Here is a 19,348-nt window from a genome sequence, read left to right on the forward strand (position 1 = left end):
CTGATACGAGGAAGTGGAGATGCAATGTGGGGTTTTGGGGGGTTGGAAAAGAATAAATGAAACAAGATGGGATCAGTTGGGAGACAAACCATAAGAGACTCTTAATGTCACAAAACAAACTGAGGGGGGGGCAGGGGGGAGGGGGGGGAGGGAGAGGGTGGTGGGTTATGGACATTGGGGAGGGTATGTGCTATAGTGAGTGCTGTGAAGTGTGTAAACCTGGTGATTCACAGACCTGTACCCCTGGGGCTAATAATACATCATATGTTTATTAAAAATTTTTAAAAAAATTATAAAAAAAAAAATAAAACACATCCTTAAGGCAGCCCAGATTCAAGGGGAGGCAAAGCAGTGTCCACCTTTGATAGTAGGTACCAAAGGCTGGAGTGTGGGGCCAGAGATTCTGGGACTGGCATCTTGGCAAACTGCAGGCTCCCACAGGGAAAATAAAGGCAAAGCTTTATTTTCATGAGGGACTGAGTTAAGTTTGATTGGAGAGCTTGTCTCTTGCCTAGATATTTCTTTGGGCCAAAATTTGGAGACAAATTGAGATATTTCCATTCTTGGGTGATGGGATGATTACCTCTGGCATGGCCGTATTACTCTCAAGTTCGAGTGAAGAATGAGCTTACAATGCAGCAGTAAAACCATTTATTAAAAAAGAAAATAAACATAACTTTTATTAAGTGTTTCTTAAAATTACCCAGCATTACATTCTCATAGGAGGAAAATTCTAAAATGCAGAACAACAACAATAAGAAAAACATTTTAAATACCCCAAATCTTAACTACCCAGAGAATAACCACTGAAGCACTTTAATATATTTCTTTCAGTATCTTTTTCTGCATAAAAGTGTATGTATATGCATACATTTATATTAGTGGCTATGTATTTTTCATACAGAATAGGGTTCTTTTATACCAAATAGTTTTATGGTATGATTTTGAAATTCAGTTTAGCATAAAGTTTATAGTAAAGTTTATAATAAAGACATAAGTCAATCTGAGATGTTTATGATCTAGAGCTCTAGATCATAAACATCTCAGATTGACTTATGTCTTTATTTTTTAAATTAAAATTTTTAAATTAATATATTTTTTATTACACACACTCAGTGGAATCCACACTAAATAGCAAAATGTGTATAAATTTACACAAGTGGAATCTCGCGTTGCATTCTTTGCTGTATATTTTTTCCCTCAATGATGTATCATGGAGAGGTCTACACATCAATAAATATACATTTATGTCACTGTATTTAACAGCCTCATGTAAGTCTATTTTAAGAGTATATCATTTTTTTAAAATCAGTCCCCTAAAAATGGGCCTCTAGGTCGTTTCCATTTTTTTCTAAAATAATTAACTATCATGTTTAATTATACCTTACCATAAGGATTTTATTAACCATAATGATTAATTTTACAAATTCAACATGAACCCCAAGAATATTTCCCAGTCCTCCTTCCTGGGGCATCAGGTAAACCAGAGTTGACATCTGGGTCCTCCACTTGCTGGCCGTGTGACTGCAGATGAGGAGCATCGTGTCCTCAGCCTCTGGCTGGCACATTTGGAAGGATAGCAATGGGATAGTCACCTCTGGGCAAAGTGCCTGGCCTATAGCAACACCCTGTGACAGGTAGCGATTGTGGTCAGAGCCTCTTCAAGTGGTAGATGCATATGAACATCTGTGGTCTAGCCCTAGAGCTCAAAGCAATTGTGAGTTGTGTGGTTTAGGGGGTGTGGGACGTTTTAGCCGCCTTTGTCTTCTTCCCACAACTGGCACCATTTGTATTCCCCAGACGGTTGGGGGTCAGATGGGTTTTTGCATTCCCAAGCTACATATTTCTCTATCTGGTGCAGTTCTGGGCAATCTAAAAATGCAATATCACTGTCACCAGCTCGAGGAAGACACGGAGCCTGAATAATTTAACATGTCACCACCATCCATCATGATACCAAAGGCGCGGGAGATGGAGTGTGGGGGGGTGGCCCTCCCAGGGACTGGCACAGCAGGCTTGTGGAAGGGCAGCACAGTCAGAGACGGTAGCTTTGCAAAGAAGAGCAATGAGTTAATTCTCATAGGGCCTGGAAAGACCAGGCACCCCCGATCCTGCTCTAGACTTTCCCATAATGTGACTTTCAATTTGTTTAGATGCCTTGATTTGCCCCAGAGCAAACCTATCATCAGGTCCTTTGTTTGCCATCAAATATCTCTCCCCTCTTGGGAAAGCCTCTAAATACCTCTGCATATCTTCATTTATTTATCAGTAAAATTGAAATGATTCTTATGTAGAGAGGGCTTTGCATCGTGCCTGGAATATCCTAATTGCTTCCTCCCCAGAAAGGAAGCTGCTGAAGCCAGGAAGGTTTTGCCTGCTGCATTCACTGTTGTAATCCTCAGTGTCTAGAACACTGGCACAGAGTGGGGACACGGTCGGTAGTTGCTAGGTGAATGAATAAATGAATGAGGGAGTGCCGTGATTACTTGGGTAGGGATCGGAATGCCTCGATTCAGCCCTGGGCAGCATGGCTTTCTAAGTCCCTACTCTGTGTCCCACCGTGCCTTCTTGCTGTCTCTCACTGGTCCCAGGTTCCCCGTTCTACGGTTCTACCCCCAGTCTTGTGATGTTACAGAGGACCTCTTTGTTTTAGCATTTTATTTGTTGGGGTAGCATTCATACAACATAAAATCAACCACGAACTATTTTAAAGTGCGTAATTCATTGTCATTTCCCACACTGACAAGTTTGTGTAACCACCACCTGCTTCTGGTTCCGAGACATTCCCATCACCCCAAAAGGAAACCGTACATTCATGGGCAATCACTTTCCACTCTTCTCCGCCATCGACCCAGCCCAGGCAGCCACTGCTTTTGGTCTCAATGGATTTACTCATTTTGGATGTTTTGCATAAATAGAAACATGTACAACATGACCTTTTGTGTCTGGCTTCTTTCCCTTAGCAGGATGTCTGCAAGGTCCGTCCATGTTTAGCAGGTGTCAGCATTCCTTTAGGGCTGAGTAACATTGCCTCAATATGCCCTCGTGTGGCTACACCACATTTTGGTTTTCCGTACACAAGCTGATGAACATTTGTGTTGTTTCTACCCTTTGGCTAGTATAAATAGTGCTGTTACCAACGTTCGTGTGCACGGGTTTATTTGAAGGCCCTGTCTTCAGTTCTTTTACGGCATGCCTATGGGCAGAATTGCTGGGCCCCGTGGTGATTGTGGGGTTAGCTTCGTGAGGAGCTGTCAGACCAGTTCTCACAGTGGCTGTACCATTTGGTATCTCACCAGCCATGTAGGCGGGTTCCCGGTCCTCTACAGCTTCTCTAACACTTGGTATTTTCTTTTCTTTCTTTTTTTTTTTTTTGATGATGGCCCACTTCCTGGCTATGTAATGATATCTCATTGTGGCTTGGGTATGCATTTCCCTACAGACCAAGGACTTGTCTTTTCACGAGAGCACAGGGTTAGAGCATCACACGAAAGTCACTCAAAGTTGGGGACTCCGCCATTCGTCATTTGTGTGATCTCTGAGAAGCAGCATTGAGAACCTGTGGGTCGGCGTGCCCCGCAACAAAATCGAGGCAATGCTTCCCTCCTGGGCCCCTTGTGACGTGTAGACAGGCCACTGCATCTGAAGTGCCCTACGCAGTGCTCACCACACTAGAGAAGGGGCCTCGCCCGTCTTCTTCAGGCTCCGTTCCGGATGGTTCAGGACCAGAGGACCGGGGCCCGTGAACAAGGACGAAGGGCATCTTCTCTCCTCTCCTCTTGCCCGTCTCGGGCCCTTCTCACATTCCCTCAGCCCGAAATGGAAAGACACGAGGAGTCCTGTATAATTAATGGCTGCACTTTACTTCACTAAATCACCAATTTCATATTAAAATACTAGCAGAGGGGGCCCTTTTCTATCTGTCTGAATCATCTCCAAGTCCGTGTGTAATTGGCCTGTGGCCCTTTTGGACTAGATGGACGCCGAGAGGCTATAGGACTTGGGTGCCTGCCACCTCCCCAGGATGTCACAGAAAGCAGAGAACCCCCCCTCCCCCATCCCCAGCAGCATTTCTTTTCTCCTGTGAAACTCAGGTAAACATCGAATGGATGAGGCCTGTGCCCTCACCCTCACTTTTCTGGTGTTTATGCTCTTTACACACATTCTGTCATTTTCCTCATAATGACCGTGTAGGCTGAGGATTGTCTCTCCTTTTAAAGATGAACTCAGAGAGGGTAGGTGCGCGCCCAAACTCACACAGCCAAGAAGTGAGACCTCAGATTAGGACTCAGGTCTGACCCAAGCACAGTCTCGTCTTTCTACACAAGGGCATTACCGCCGTGGCTCATTGATGACACTCCTGTAGAGAACTGCTGGACCCCTAGGGGCCTGAAGATACAACCAATGGTTCTTGTCTTCTAGTGGAATCTGAGCTATCCCATTTTTAATGCAATTCACATTTTTAAAAAAAGATGCAGTACTTTAGTGGGGTCTGTGACGTACTCATCTCTCTCTGTGCCCCGATCCTGGCCCTTAATTATGCTCCATGATACCCGTGGTCCAATGCACCCGGAAGTGTGTTCCCTGATAGGCATTTGCTGCAGATAGTCTGGATTGAGGGGTGCTGCACGCCTAAAATACAGACTGCATTTTGAAAACCTGTCATGAAAAAAATTTATAAGGTATTTTAATATGGATCATTTTTGGTGTGAATTACATATTAAAATGATAGTATTTTTAGTGTATTGGGTTAAATATAACATATTCTGAAAATTGGTTTTACCTATTTGTTTTTTCCCACTCCTTTTTTTTTTTTTAAGATTTATTTATTTATTTATTTATTTGAGAGAGACTGAGAGCGTGAGCTCGAGCAGGGGAGGGGGTGCGGAGGGAGAGAGAAAGGGGGGAGAATCTCAAGCAGGCTCCCTGCTGAGTGTGAACCCAATGTGGGGCTTGATCTCACAACCTTGAGATCATGATCTGAGCTGAAATCAAGAGTCAGACGCTTAACCCACGGAGCCACCCAGGTGCCCCTGTTTTTTTTCCCCTTCTCATGTGGCTGCTAGGACATTTAAAATGACATATGCAGCTTGCATTCTATTTCTGTCGGACAGGTTGGTGTAGCAGCAACCTCTCTGAGTTTCAGCTTCCACTCTGGAAATGGTTGCTTGCTACCTACAGGAAGGAGCTGAGGTCAAAAGCATGGGAGTGGAGAAGGACTGGAGAAGCCTTCATGGTAGTCAGGGGTGTGATGTCCATGTGCTTGGGCATGTGGAATGGTGCAGATGGCCCTAAGAACGAGTTAAGCCTGGGGGTGTCTGGGTGGCTCAGTGGGTTAAGCCTCTGCCTTTGGCTTAGCTTATGATCTAGGGTCCTGGGATCGAGCACTGCATCAGGCTCTCTGCTCAGCGGGGAGCCTGCTTCCCCCACTCTCTCTCTGCCTGCCTCTCTGCCTACTTGTCATCTGTCTGTCAAATAAAGTTTCTAAAGAAAAAAAAAAAAGAGAGATCTAGCTAAGCCTGAATGGAGTTCCTACCAATAGTACAAGTACAGAGGTCCAAGCGAGGAGCTTCGAGAAGAGGAAAATGTTCCCTGGGTTTTTTTTTTTTTTGGTGGGGGGGCACATTGCACACCTGCTAATCCTTGCAGGTGAAATCAAGCTTTGCCACTGCTCTGCCTATGTGCACACACGCACACACATGCGTGTGCACACACAGTGTCCCAGACTGTTTTAGCCACAAGGCCGGCTTTGCAGGGGAGCAGACCCGATTCTGTCTCCACTCCCTCGCTTCCCGCCTCACAGCAGCTCCAAGATGCAGCTTATTCATGTGGAAGACAAGGCACGTAATGCCTTCCTTACAGGCGTGGCTGTGGACATTCAGGGAGCTATCTGCATATTTTATTGTGCGCGGGTTTAGAGACCAAGGGAATAGACTCTACAGCCATTGCCGGGATGTGAATTGTGGTTCTGCTACTGACAAGCTGTGTGACCCTGGGCAAATTACTTAATTTCCTCCTGTCTTCATTTCCTCATCCATTAAAAAGAGAATAAAAGTAGTAACCTCCTTCTTAGGGTTATTTAAGGATTAAACAAGTCGATATGTGTAAGGGTTACAACAGTGCCTGGCAGAGAGAGTGTTAGGCAATGGTGAGCTTTTCTTTTCTTTCTTTCTTTTTTTTTCAATTGTGTTTGAAATGTCTGGTGACTTTCTCTCACCCCAGCTGGACTGTCCCACGAGGGAAAGGATCCTGTCTGAGTCCTGCCTGTCATGTTCACCAGGGCAGGAGCATAGTAGGTCATTTGTTTGGGAGAGGAAGGAAAATGAGAGAGGGGGGAGAAAGGATTTCCTTGGAATGTTTTTTTTATTTGTTTTTTTTTTTTAAAGATTTTATTTATTTATTTGACAGAGAGCTCACAAGTAGGCAGAGGCCAGCAGAGAGAGGAGGAAGCAGGCTCCCCCTGGAGCAGAGAGCCCGATGCGGGGCTCGATCCCAGGACCCCGAGATCATGACCCGAGCTGATGGCAGAGGCTCAACCCACGGAGCCACCCAGGCGCCCTCCTTGGAATGTTTTAATTAAGCGGGGGGTGGTGGAGATTGAAGGGGATGTGGGGGAGTCTGAGGTAGACTCCTGCTAGGGATAGAACCTCCCCTTTGTCTCTGCTGCCCAAAACGTAGTAGGAAGAATGACAGGTGCTCTCTGAGCATAAAGTAACGATTTTATCCAATGCCTTCCTTTTCCCCTTGGCCAAGAATTATGTGTAGATGAACAAAAATCCTCCCTCTTCCCCTCCCCTCCCCTCCCCTCCTCTGCCCCTTCCTTCTCTCTGTCCTTTTTCCCGTAACAGTAGAATATGTTAATGGAAGTTTAAAAAGCCCTCCTGACCTTTGAGATCTTTGCTCTTTCCTTGTTTCCAGAATGTCCATGGGGCCTCGGCCAACACCACCTCGAAGCAGAGAGCCTTTAAAGAAAGGGCTGCATTGTGTAGAACCTGGAGTCTCCTGCTGTCTCCAGGCCCTACCCTCAATTGCTGGAGGTTGGGGGTGTTTATACTAAGGGACAGGGGACAGGCCAAAGACACCTTCCAGGACAAAGATCAGACATTGTTGTCTCCTGTACTTTCCCATCGATGGCAACACACTGTCTCAGGGAAGGGAGAGGGCGGTTATTAATCTTTCCATGTTACAGAGCATTACTTTGAGAGGCAGTGTCAGAAGTGGTTAAAAATTTGAACTTGGCTGTTGGTCATATGTGGATACTGAGTCCAACTTCACTCATTATTAGCAAATCCCTTTTGTTTTCTGAAACACGGGGGTTTCATCTATAAAATGGGCCACAGTATACTTCCCTCCAAGGGTGTGGGTTCGGAATGGGAGGATGAGAACTTGGTGCCCTGATGCTGAATGGACAGCCTGCCCTCCCTGAAGTTCCCTCTTGAGTTATTTCCAGGAAAGCACTTTGCATCCTAGAAAGCTCAAATGTGGAGCTGGACAGACTAGTCCTGAATCCCAATTTTAGGACTCATCAGCTGTGTGACTCTGCCCATGCGTGTCTTTGTGTCTTTATTATCCAGGTTGTTATTGGCACTTTTGCTCTGAGGATATCGTGATGAGGATTGTAGGCAGTAATGCATCGGCATCTTCTAGGCACATAGCCCCTCGCTCAACGTGCTGCTGGAATGAAACAATGAAGGCACAATGACCATATTGTAGGCAGAGTGTCTGCACGTGGGATTTCTGTAGACTGAAGGCCCTCCCAGAGAAGTGGCATAGGGAACGCGTCTTTGAGTTGAGCCATGTTCCCCACTGATCTATGTTTGTCGTTTCCTCGGGTAGAATTTTCAATCAGGTAATAGGTGTGTATGGGGCTTGATTCAGAAGGTACAAAATATTTGGAGGGGAGAGTGCTCTCCCTCTCTGCCCTGACTTCAACTACTTTTTCATCCAGCTTATCCGCTTCCGCCGTGAGTCTCCTCCCAAACACAGGCTATGGATGTCGACGTCAGTGTCCGAAGATCTGTACCCAAACCCAAGGCCCCCTGTTTGCCTGCCCACGATGCGCCCCACCATGCTCTGAAGCTCTCCCTGCACTGTCCCCTCTATAGGGCCAAGACTTTACCAATGCTTTAATGCCTCTCTTCCCACATCCTGTGCTTTTTCATTAACAATAAGTAAGTAGGTAAATAAATAAATAAATGCACAGAGAAAATTAAAAAAAATATATATATATATATGTATTCCTCTCTGCAGAATTAACTGCTATTCATATTTTGGCATATTTCTTTCTGGCCTCTAATCGTGATCATTTTTGGAACCCACTGTCCGTTGCGTGTCAGTGCGTCCCCCGTCCCCCACATCCTGAGTGTGTCTCGGAACCCCCTGTCACTCCCATCTCTTTTCTATCCACGCTGCCCCCTCCCTCAGCCAGACCCTCATGCCTCTCACCAAGGGATCCCTGAGCCTCACAGCGTCCTGCCCTCCACGGCACCCACTCTGAGGCGTGGGTGCCATTGTCCTGTCCTTCACATTGTATGTGACTAACGAACACATCCTCTTGCGCTGGGACCCTCCGTGAGGCCCAAAAGCCGACCTCCGTGAGGCCCAAAAGCCGACCTCCGTGTGGCAGTGGAGTGTCGATCGTGAGGCTCCCGGGCTCCTTCCCGTCATCTGTCTACTCGCTGTTCCCCCGCCCTTCCCCAGCCCACGCGCCCCTTCCCCCTCCCCCGGGGTTGCTCAACTCTTACCTTTCCCTGGAACTCCATTCTCTGCCACCGTAGCCCCATTCATCCTTCCGGCCCTGACTTAAATCCCGCTTCCTCCATAAAACCTTCTCAGGTGCTCCGTGTTGGGATGGATTGCTTTCCCCCATATTCTCAGCATCTCATTGTGGGGGAAAAACATAACCATGAATTAGGTTAAAGCCTCCTTAGGATCCCATTTGTCGTCTCCTGGACTAGCTTATGATCTGCCGGCTGGCAAGAACTGGGCTGTATCTATCTTTGTACCTCCAGTGTCTGGCTCTGGGCTTGGCATCTAGGAAGCACTTGCTTGAAATGTATGTGAAATTAAGTTGCCCGAAGTGTTTTCTTAGAGGCAGGCTCATCATTACTAAGTGACAATACAGCTATCAGTTAGTTAAGACCCACCACAAACCAGGTATTTTATGTATCCTATCTCCTTTTATCTTCATAGAAACCCTACAAGGTCAATAGTTATTGTCCCCATTTTATTAAGAGAGAACCCAGGGCTCAGCTAAAGAAGGTGTCTCCTCAAGGTCACAGAGCTCACGGCTGCCAGGCCATGGTTAGAACCCAGATCTGCCTCACCGCAGAGCCGACCTCCGTCCAAAAATCATGCTAGCTCCTGTGTCACTTGGGATTTACAGAAAGAAGCCTGGGGATGGGGCTGCTGATCTTTGGGTCGGATGAGGGATTTAACAAGCTCCAGGAGGCTTACGTGACTAATGGGTTGCTCTTCCTTTCAGGGGGAATCAGCTTTGGGAGAACCAAGGGGACTTCCGGTTCAGAGGCAGACGACGAAACGCAGCTGACCTTCTATACGGAGCAGTACAGGAGTCGTCGCCGCAGCAAAGGTAAGGAGTCCTGGGGAAGGTTCCAGAACCAGTGTTTGTAGGAGGAAAGACTGGAAAGCAGACTCCGTGCTCCGTGATAAACCCCAGCTTGTCCTCGACCCCGTCCCGATGCAGTTAACACAGTCTGGCATCCGAAACCCCCTCTAGACTCGCGCTGGTCGTTTATGGCCTCCCCTTCCGTTCTTTATTTGCTCTCCGTCCTACCTCCTTCCTCAACGGATTTGGGGAAGGTTTTTTTAAGTTTATGCAGTGAAAGGAAAAAAAATAAATCCAGCACCGGAATGAAGTAAGTAAAGGAATCAGATGGAAAGTAAAATAGGAATAAGGAACATGATTCAAACCCAGGTTGGATCGATGCAGGGTGATCTCTGGCGTACTGTGGTGCGTCGTTCTTAGAATGGGCTGGCCGTTTAAGGCAGAGCTTTAACAGTCAACGTGCAAAGGGAAATGGGCTCAGCGGAAAAACGTGCAGCATCTATGGGATGGAAGCATTTGTTCAGGAAACTCTTCTTACCGGCCACCAAGACCAGAGGGCAGGTTCTCTAGTAGGTTCCTCTAAAGGCGACTCCTTTTGATTTTCGTGAGAGTGTTTTCACCAGGTGAAATCCGTATCCTTCTCTCTTACAATGACCGGGGCGGGAGTCATCAGAAGCGGGTGCAGGACTCCATAAAGGGCTACGCCTTGGGGCTGAGGTCCACAGTTCTCTGATGATTGCACATACTCCGAAGGGAGAATAGAGCATATTTCAGGCAATCACCTGTGAATGTCATTGGTCATCCCTGAGTATGGATGGGGAAACAGCTAGTTCAGGGTTGCAGTCTTGGAAGGGAACGGGGAGTGGGAGGTGGGGGGTAAAACATGTATTCCATGTCAGTGATTAACGAGAGCTCTGAGGGCTTAGACCTCTGAGGGTTTAGACTCAGAAAGAAGTCAGGGTCCTCTGGCAAACATGAAGGCAATTCATCAAGACATGTGGCCCTCTCACCTCTGCACACATGGGGCTGAAGAAGTTCCTGGGGTAGGGAAGAGGGAAAGAATCGCTCTTGTAGAACACTTCTGCGTGTGTTCCACGCATGCCTGGTGGACACTTAAAGGGCATCGGTCACATAGCTGCCCTGGGCCACTTTTGCTCTTGGGCAAGTTATCTACCTCCCCTACACCTCAATTTTATCATCTGTGAAATGGGCCTCATAATCGCCTCATATACTCAGGGATGGATTTTGGTTAAGCTATATAAAATATCTGTGATGCGGGCACCTGGGTGGCTCAGTCTTGAGCGTCCACCTCTTGGTTTCAGCTCAGGTCCTGATCTCAGGGCTTTGGGACTGAGCCCGGTGTGCGTCTCTGTGCTCAGCGGGGAGTCGGCTTGGGGACTCTCTCCCTTTGTCCCTCCCCTTCCCTCTTGTGTGCACTCTCTTCCTCTCTCTCTCAAATAAATAAATAAATCTTTAAAAAACTTGTCATGGCACCAGGTGCATACTAAGGGCAAATAAAATAGACCTTAGTAACGCCAATTCAGTTCTCGTTGTGGGTTTCCCTGTGTGCCCACTCCTGGTACCTTTCACTGAAAAGACCCTGTGCGGGGAGTAGCTCTTAGGACCCATCGACTGGGAAAGTTCTGCAGCCTCTGCAGTGATTGGAACAATCGGGCCTGCCCCCCCCCCCCCCAGCCTTGGCCCCCTGGTATCTGCTGCGTTGATTTCCAAGTTGGTGATGGATGACTCTTGACCTGTCTTCTCCCTCCCCTAGTCCAGCAGCCAGAATTAGAGCTGGGGAAGTTGGTAGGTCTCCTCTGCAGGACTGGGCTGTTTACAGCTAATTGGAAAAACATCCATCAACGGAGCACGCCCCTTGTAAATCGGAGCTAAACTTTGAAAAGAAAAGCAAAAGCAAGCCCCAGGACTCCAGATAAACGGTTTGGGGTGATGCCTCCAAAGGCTGCAGAAGGCCAGGCTGTGCTTCTTGGCTGAGTGGTGGGGGGAGTCAGGGCTGTGATGCATCCCCTCTCCCCGCACCTCCCCCGAGCCCCCTCCAGCTCTCCTGCCAGCTGAGTGCTGCTGCTTTGTCCCTCTGATTGTCCACAGGGCTGAGTCCTTCTCCCTCTGCCTGTGGTTCCAGCCATGTCTTCCTCTTGCTTCTCAGGCCCCTGGGATGCTTGCTGGCCTGCTGGTTGCATGTTCTTGCTCTTGCTCCTGTCCCTGTCGTCTCCTTTTCCTCTCTCCTTCCCTTTGTCTCCTGCATCAGGGCTTCCTTCTCTTCAGCCTTCTCTTTCCTTTGTGCTCTTCCGCATTCACTCTTTCTCCTTCTCTCTTCATTACCTTTGCCTCTCGTCCCCCGTTCCTACCGCTCCCTCCTCTTCTCGCCAGCTGTTTCCTGGTGGATCCTTCCTTCCTCCCTCCTTCTCTCACGGACTTCAACTATCTGTCAAGCCCCAGCGGTGTGTCTGATACTCCTCTAGGCATTGGGGACACAAATCAAACAACAGTTTTTAAAAGACCGATCCTTGTGGAGCTTGCATTGTATCAAAATATAAATATGTTAGATGGGGACAGATGCTCAGGAAGAACACTGCAGCAGGGAAGGGAGTTGAGAGAGTCCGGAGGAGCTGCCAGCTTCAACGCCCTTCGCATAGGCTCCTCTGCCCTCTTTTCAAGGTCACGGGAAAGCCTTCCCGACGCTGTGTGTGGTAGCGTCACGGTTATCAGTTCTGCTGGTGCTCGGGTTCTTTGTGCAGCACAGTGAATCCGGGGCCCCGTGCCCGTTTCTGCAGACACCACGGTCCTCCCCTCCAAGGGCTGTGACCCTTCCTTGCGGTTTCTTGTGTGTGTAAGGGAGTTGAAGCACCTTCAGCGCTCCCTGCCCTCATGGGGAAAATGCACAACACGGAAGTGAGCTGGGGAAAGTTTGGGAGCCCGTGGGGGTGAGAGAGCCTTGGATGGGAGGAGTGAGAACTTGGTGCTGCTTACAGGGAGCTGCCGGGATTCCAGTCCCAGCCACGCCACCAACAAGCGGCGCCTTCTTGAACATGAACCTTAATCTCTCTGCACATCAGTGTCCTCCTCTGACAAGTGAGGCTAGGGAAATTAAAGCTGGAGGGGGTGATGTGAGGTTTAAAATCAGTTCGTGTCATTCGAGCTCGCAGGCAGGGGTGAAGGAGGGAGACGAGATGTGTAGGTGGTAAAGGGAGCTAAGTGGCCCGGGAAGGAGCACCGGGACAGGTGTGTGGGCAGATCCCCAATCTGGGCCAGCGCTGTGGGACCCCATGCAAGTCCTTCCACCTGTCCAGGTGTCTGGTCTTTTCTCTGAGACCTGGGGGAGCCCACGTCTCTGAGGTCCCTTCTTCGTCATGCTGGCAGGACTGGCTGTGTATGTTCAAGAATCCCCTGTTCATGAAATGCACCCGGGCACCTGGCCTCACTTGCACCTTGTCTTCCCCCTCCCACATGCCTCTCTTCTTGCCTGGTTTTCTCTTTGGAGAGATTGTCTGTCCCTCACCTTCGAGTGACTTCTGTCATCCCGTTGGCCTGTGCCTTCACCGCCAGGCCTGCCCGAGCTCCGCGTGCCAGCCCTCTCCCCGGCCTCTGCCACCACCATCCCAGCAGCTCTTCTTTACACAGGCAGTGAGCCAGCAGCTCCCTGCAGACTCCTCGAGACCATGCAGGCCATCCGGACGGTCACAGGGAGAAGGTGCTAAAGTGCCATGAGGCCGGCGAAGAAAGAACTAGAACATCCAGGAAGGGCACATCTCTACATACCACGTGTTGGAAAGTGTGACCTCAGAGCGTTGGGAATCCATATTCATTCACCCTCCCCCCTTCAGTTCCAGCTGCAAACAAGCCCGAATCTAGGGGTAGGCAGACTGCAATTAGGGCGTTAAACTGTTGCCACCTCTGAAGGGTTCGGAAGGGGGTCCGTACTGTGGGGTCATCTGATAGCATCAGGAGCTGTGGTTTCCAGTCCTGGATGGATTTGCCAGCAGTTCTCAGTATGATCTTGGCCATCACCTTGGCCAAGTCACTGCCTGTGTATGAGTCTTACCTCCCCCGTCGACAAGTAGAGGTTGAAAGGCGTGCTCAAAAGCAAGTCAGTGAACGTTGGTGAAAGTCTTCCCGAGGGCCACAAGAGGTGCTGGGCAAGGTAGTAGATATGTAGGAAGACAAAGCAGAACTCATTCTCTGGATGGTTCCGACTGTTCTAGCTTTGGGAAAAAGGAGAGAGAGAGGAATGCTTGAGAAATCTGGGAGGGCTTCCTGGAAGAGTGGGAACTGGAAGCTGACCTAGGGCTCAGCCCTGTCTTTGTCGCTGTGTATCCATCCATGGGACAGGAGCCAGTAGTCTCCATAGTCTTGGCTTTAAAATGGGGTGGCCATAGCACCCCCTTGGGGTAACTGTGTGGATTAAATGGGACGATGCGCAGGTCCTTTGCAACTACAATGCCTAGCATCGGTCTCCCTCCACCATCACTGTCATCCCAGGCCCTGTCACCTCCATCCTTTGTCACTACCCACTAAAATCCCCTTCTCAACCATCTCACTTACTGCATTCTAGCCCATTCCCAACCCTGCAGCCAGAGTGACCATTTTAAAAATGTAAACAGGGGTCATGTTGCTTCTCTGCTTGGAAGTTTCAGTCCTTCCTTTTGCATTTCAGTGGATGTGTTGAGTGGTCAGTCGCCCATTTCCCCAGGGCTCTGTGTCCTCCTGCCACCCAGGCTTCTTCTCCAGCACTCCCATACCTGTCCCACAAGAACTTCCACAGACGTTCTTTCTTGGAATGCACTCTCCACCTCCTGTGCCCCTGCCCTCTGTTTCACTGTGACATCTCCACTAACACATAGCACGGCCTGTCTTCAGCCATGTCATCCCACCTTAATTTCTGTTTCACTCTACAGTAGCGGTTGTGATCTTACCCTTCTGCAGACTTCCTCATCATTGTAATTTACCAGCATGTTCTCTGGGGGGATGTTTGTATCCTCCAAAGAGCTGGAAGCATCACAAGGATAGGCCCATGGCCATTTGTACCTAGATGTCCATCTCCAGCAACAAACACAGGGATGGGTCCAGGGTAGGCACTGGGCTAATATTTTTAAATGAATGGTTAACGAATGAATGAAAGAAAGTCCTGTCCCGGTGTCTTTATTATTATAAGTGCCCAGAGCACATGCTGCTTTTCTGTCTGCCCCTCTTACCTTTGCTCACTCCATTTCCACTTGCAAGAACAGAGTCTGCACTCATTTCCTCTTCTCTTTTCTGCTCCTGGTGAGCAGAATTGAGGCCTCAGCCCTGTCTGTTCTTCCACTTCAAGGCCCCAGGGAAGAACGTGCCGGGTAGTGGGAGGAAGGCTTGAGTACTGAGATTGGAAACCCACTCTGTCTGGTTCTTTGAGCATACTTGGAGTTTGTGCAATTTGAAGGGATGTCACAAGTTCAGGAGGTTCCCCAGCAGAGAGGGATACACCCAGGGGTGAGGTAGAGCAAGGACATGGAGTAGGAGGAGAAGGAGAACATCTAATGGGGCTTTCCTACCTCGGGTTCTCTGTAGCATGTCCCACAAGAGACGTATAAGTGGCATCAGATTCAGCTCGATCTGGCTGTGAATCCTGGCTTTGCCCCATCCCCTTGGTGTGGCCATGGTGGGCTTTTCATTCCTGAGCACGTCCTTCTGTATAAAATAGAGCTGTCAACACCCACCTCCCAGAGGGAGCAACTCCAGAGATGGGAGGTTCCAGGACTCTGAAATTCTGTTCTTTCTCCTGAAATTTCCCTTTCCTTGAAAGCATCCTGAGCCCAAAATTAAGTCAGCTGAAATTTCATTTTTGGCAATAGGAGCTCCTGGAAAGAGATTTGTGATACATTCTGAGACTCAACCCTGGCTTCCGTGAGTCTTTTTTTTTTTTTTTTTTTTTTTCTTTTTTTCTTTTTTTATAAGGGAACTGAGACAGTCATTCAAAGGCGTCTGGTATAGCCAGGTAGAACACCATGAGCAGAGAACCATCATAATCAATATGGCGAGTGGGCAAAAAGAGAGACAAAGAAACTAAGAAACAGAGTCTCTTTGGGTCTGGTAGGGTCTCCACAATCAAGAGTCAGCCACCTCTTTCTGTAAAGGGCTGATTCATAAATATGGTTGTCTTTGCAGGCCTTGTAGTTACTGTTGGAACTCCTCAACTCTGCCATTGTCCCTTGAAAGCTTCCAAAGATAACACGTAAATGGAGGAACATACATGTGTCCCAAGGAAATGTTGTTTCCAAAACAGATGTGGGTCCAGATTTCACCTGTGGTTCACAGTTTGCTGACTCCTGCCCCGAAACCTTCACACCATAGAGGGGGCCCTCATCTGTAGGACCGCTGCAAGAAGCATGAGCGAAATCTCACAATGCCTTGTGAAATGAATCTGATTTCATTTCATGCATGATCTTGCTGCCTAAAGGAGTCTATTTGTCAAGCACAGAGGTCTGTGTATGGTCAAGGAAATAACCATTCAATCCATCACTTGTCTGGGCGCCGGCAGTTCTGCCCGTGTCCCACAGGATTAACTAATGAAGTAGCTGGAGATGATAGATTCCCGCTGGGCAGAATTTCACCTTTATGAATCAGAGGTAGGGGAAGTGTACTGAAGTCTGTAACCCTACTGCTAACTCGCTCAGTGACCCTTGTGAAGCATGTGCCCTCCGAGGGCCTCAGTTTCCCTATCTGTCAAACAAGGATACCAGCACCTCATGCCATCCGGTCTGAAGCTCATTGTAGTCTAACTCATATTTATGGAATCAACAACCTTACTAAGCAGGATGCTGGGCATTGTGGGAAACAGGGGCCTGGGCCGCCAAGCCTCAAGGTGGTCATAAACTCCTGGGGGGGTGCCACGGTTCACACAGAGAAGTGGTGCTGATCAGGAGAAGCTAGTGTATAATAGGAGGTCCAGATGAGAAGGCCAGATGGCCTGTCCAGCCCCAGGCACAGTACTAAGCTGCAGACAGAGCTGCCACAGCTGCTGGATGATTCCAGCAGCGCAAGTACCCAGCGTGGGCCTCCCGGCCTAGCTCTGCGTGGGTGGCTCTGTGGCCTTGGGCTACTGTCTCTCCCTTTCTGAACCTTGCTCTTCTCATCCGCTGGTTGCCCAGCCAGTTTTAGAAACCTACATCTTCCTATTCCCAATCTCATGCATTTTCCTCTAGGCTTTGCCAATTAGCTCCCCAGCAGAGACAATGAGAGCACAAGTGCCCCCCACCCCGGTTTTGCCTCTTTCTTTATTTTAGTTACTTGTTTTAATTCGGCAGTTCTTAAACTGAGATTTTCTGTCACAATGAGAACTCTTGAATTGTTAACAAAACCTTGTGCTCATTGTATGGATGTATGATATTTTTTCTTTGTGCTTCTCCCCAGCAACACCACACACACACACACACACAGACACACACACACACGTACACACATGGTTTAATCCTCTTTTAGAGAAAGACGACAGGCGAGGGAAAATTCAAGCCCTGTCTGCAGGAAAGGAGGCCTTTGGGATTGAGGGTAGGAGACTGCGTGGGCGGCGGTGGGAGGTGGGTGGGCATGGTGTGGAGACTCTGGGGAATGGGCATGGGGTAGAGTGAAAGTTTGGCAGAACAGGACCTGCATCGTGTGATGGCAGAGGCTACATGGTGCAGTGGGGAAGGGGGGTGGGAGGGGCATACATGGCAAGAACTGGGAAGAGCCTGAGTCTGTGGTTTAGGGAATAATGCAGATGGGCTGGAGATGGGAGCAGGAGACATGCCCTGATGGCTGTGGTCCCCACTCCACCCCACCCTTTATCTGTCCTTTGCTATCAAACCACAGGGTTTTTCCAGTCCTAAGGAAAGGACTTGTAACATTTTTTAAAAAGATTTTATTTATTTATTTGACAGATAGAGATCACAAGTAGTCAGAGAGGCAGGCAGAGAGAGAGAGAGAGAGAGAGGAAACAGGCTCCCTGCTACGCAGAGAGCCGGATGCGGGGCTCAATCCCAGGACCCTGGGATCATGATCTGAGCCAAAGGCAGAGGCTTTAACCCGCTGAGCCACCCAGGCGCCCCAGGACTTGTAACATTTTATGTAGGGAGAAACCAAAGCTCAGGAAAGGGAAGCATTTTCCCCAAGTTTACAATGTTGCCTTTTCAAATAGCAAAGCAAATGGGTCAGCATTTTTATTGAATCCGGGCAAAGGGTCTATGGATGTTCTTTGTACCATTCCTCTCCTTGCCGCTTTTCCGTCGGCTTGAAGTTCCTTCTAGACTGAAAGATGAAGTCAACAGTTGCCCTTGTAGGGTAGTGGTAGGTAGGATTCTGAAACAGCAGGCAGGAGTCCAAATCCTTGCTCCGCTGTTTCCTAGCTGTGTGACTTAGGGAAAGGCACTTTCCTTCTCTGAGCCTGTTTGTCCTGCATAAAGGAGAACAAATCTAGTATTCATCCTTCTACTCTCCCTTAAGCTCGGCGTGAGGATTAGAGGAGATGATGTGTGCACAGGCCCTGTTTACTGAGAGGGCCTGCCTCGTGATCACTGTTCACTCAATGGTAACCAGTGAGGCACAGCAGAAAGACGTGATGGCCTTTTTTCCAATGTGCTGATCTGCACATCGGTCTTGCTTCTGGGAAAAACAAAACTAAACAGACACAAAAACAAGACTAAACATTTTCAGTAAGAACATAAATTTGATGGGGATGACTTCCTGGGGACATCGGGATATGGATTTTCCCTTTGCCATCCTCGCCCCTCGCCTCCGGTCAGCCCCTATGGCAGGCACATCTGCGGGCTGCTCCCTCTAAGCCAGCCTTCAGGGCACATCCCTAGGACCTGCTGCTAGAAAGGCCAGATAAACACCAAAGACAGAAGGATTGGTATTTAATCATTCTCTAAGCCTTTGTAGCTAGAGTGACCTGGAAAGAAGGCCTCCAGTGCCCAGGCTGTGGAGGGAGGGAGTGGTGGCAGCGACGAGGGTTCGGTGTTCTGGGATGCAGGGGATCCAGGACTGAGAAGCAAGGCTCCAAAGTCCTTATTTCTCTCAACCCCATTGGCCCAGCTGGCCTCCTCCTCCCTGCCCAGCAGGGAGACTCCTAACGAGGATGGCTTGACAAAGTCTTAGCTGGGGGCTCAGACCTGAGAGTTGGCCATCAGCGGTAGGATTGTCAGGTGATCCACGACGTGGACATGGGCACGGGGAAAGCAGGGACAGGTTAGGATGGGGTGGAAAGCCAGGAAGCGGGGGTGTTGGGTGAGCTGGGAGGGAAGTAGGAAGACAGGGACGGAGGAAGGAAGCACCAAGCAAAACTATACCATGACTACTAGAAGTTTCCAATCCCAAGTGTTTGCTTGTTTATGAGACTTGAGCAAGGTTTTGAGCCTCTGGTTCTTGTCTGTCAACAAGGGAGGCAAAACGTGATGCTCTCTACGTTCTCGTTGGCGATACCATGCTGAGTGTCCGTGATAGAGATGTAGACAACCAGGAGGGAGGAAGAAGAAAAAAACAGAAGAAACAGCGTGGGATTTCTTGAGCTCTGACTATGCCAGTCTGTGCTCCTGATATGCATCGTCCCATAGCTTCAGAACAGGACTGAGAAGGGAAGATTTTCGTCTTCATTTTACAGATAAGGACACTGAGTTCTAGACAGCCATGAAGGAAGGGGAGCTGGGATTTGAACGTAAGTAGTTTGGTTTCAAAATCCGGTCAGACCATTATGTGATTGAGGAGATGCGTGGAACATATGTATCATAGTACCTGGAACAAGGTGTGTGC

The 19,348-nt window shown here is 48.7% G+C and overlaps 1 protein-coding gene across 3 annotated transcripts in view; it reads left to right on the forward strand.

Annotated features, from left to right (window-relative positions):
- ASTN2 (astrotactin 2) overlaps nt 1–19,348 on the forward strand; it is an 854,980-nt gene that overhangs the window by 288,518 nt on the left and 547,114 nt on the right. For all 3 annotated transcript variants that reach the window (XM_032307618.1, XM_032307619.1, XM_032307620.1), the window contains one exon: nt 9,485–9,592. In XM_032307618.1, the coding sequence (XP_032163509.1) occupies nt 9,485–9,592 (108 nt within the window). The remainder of the gene's footprint in view (nt 1–9,484; nt 9,593–19,348) is intronic.

This window comes from Mustela erminea, chromosome 12 (genome assembly GCF_009829155.1).
Source record: "Mustela erminea isolate mMusErm1 chromosome 12, mMusErm1.Pri, whole genome shotgun sequence".
NCBI classification, from domain to species: domain Eukaryota; kingdom Metazoa; phylum Chordata; class Mammalia; order Carnivora; family Mustelidae; genus Mustela; species Mustela erminea.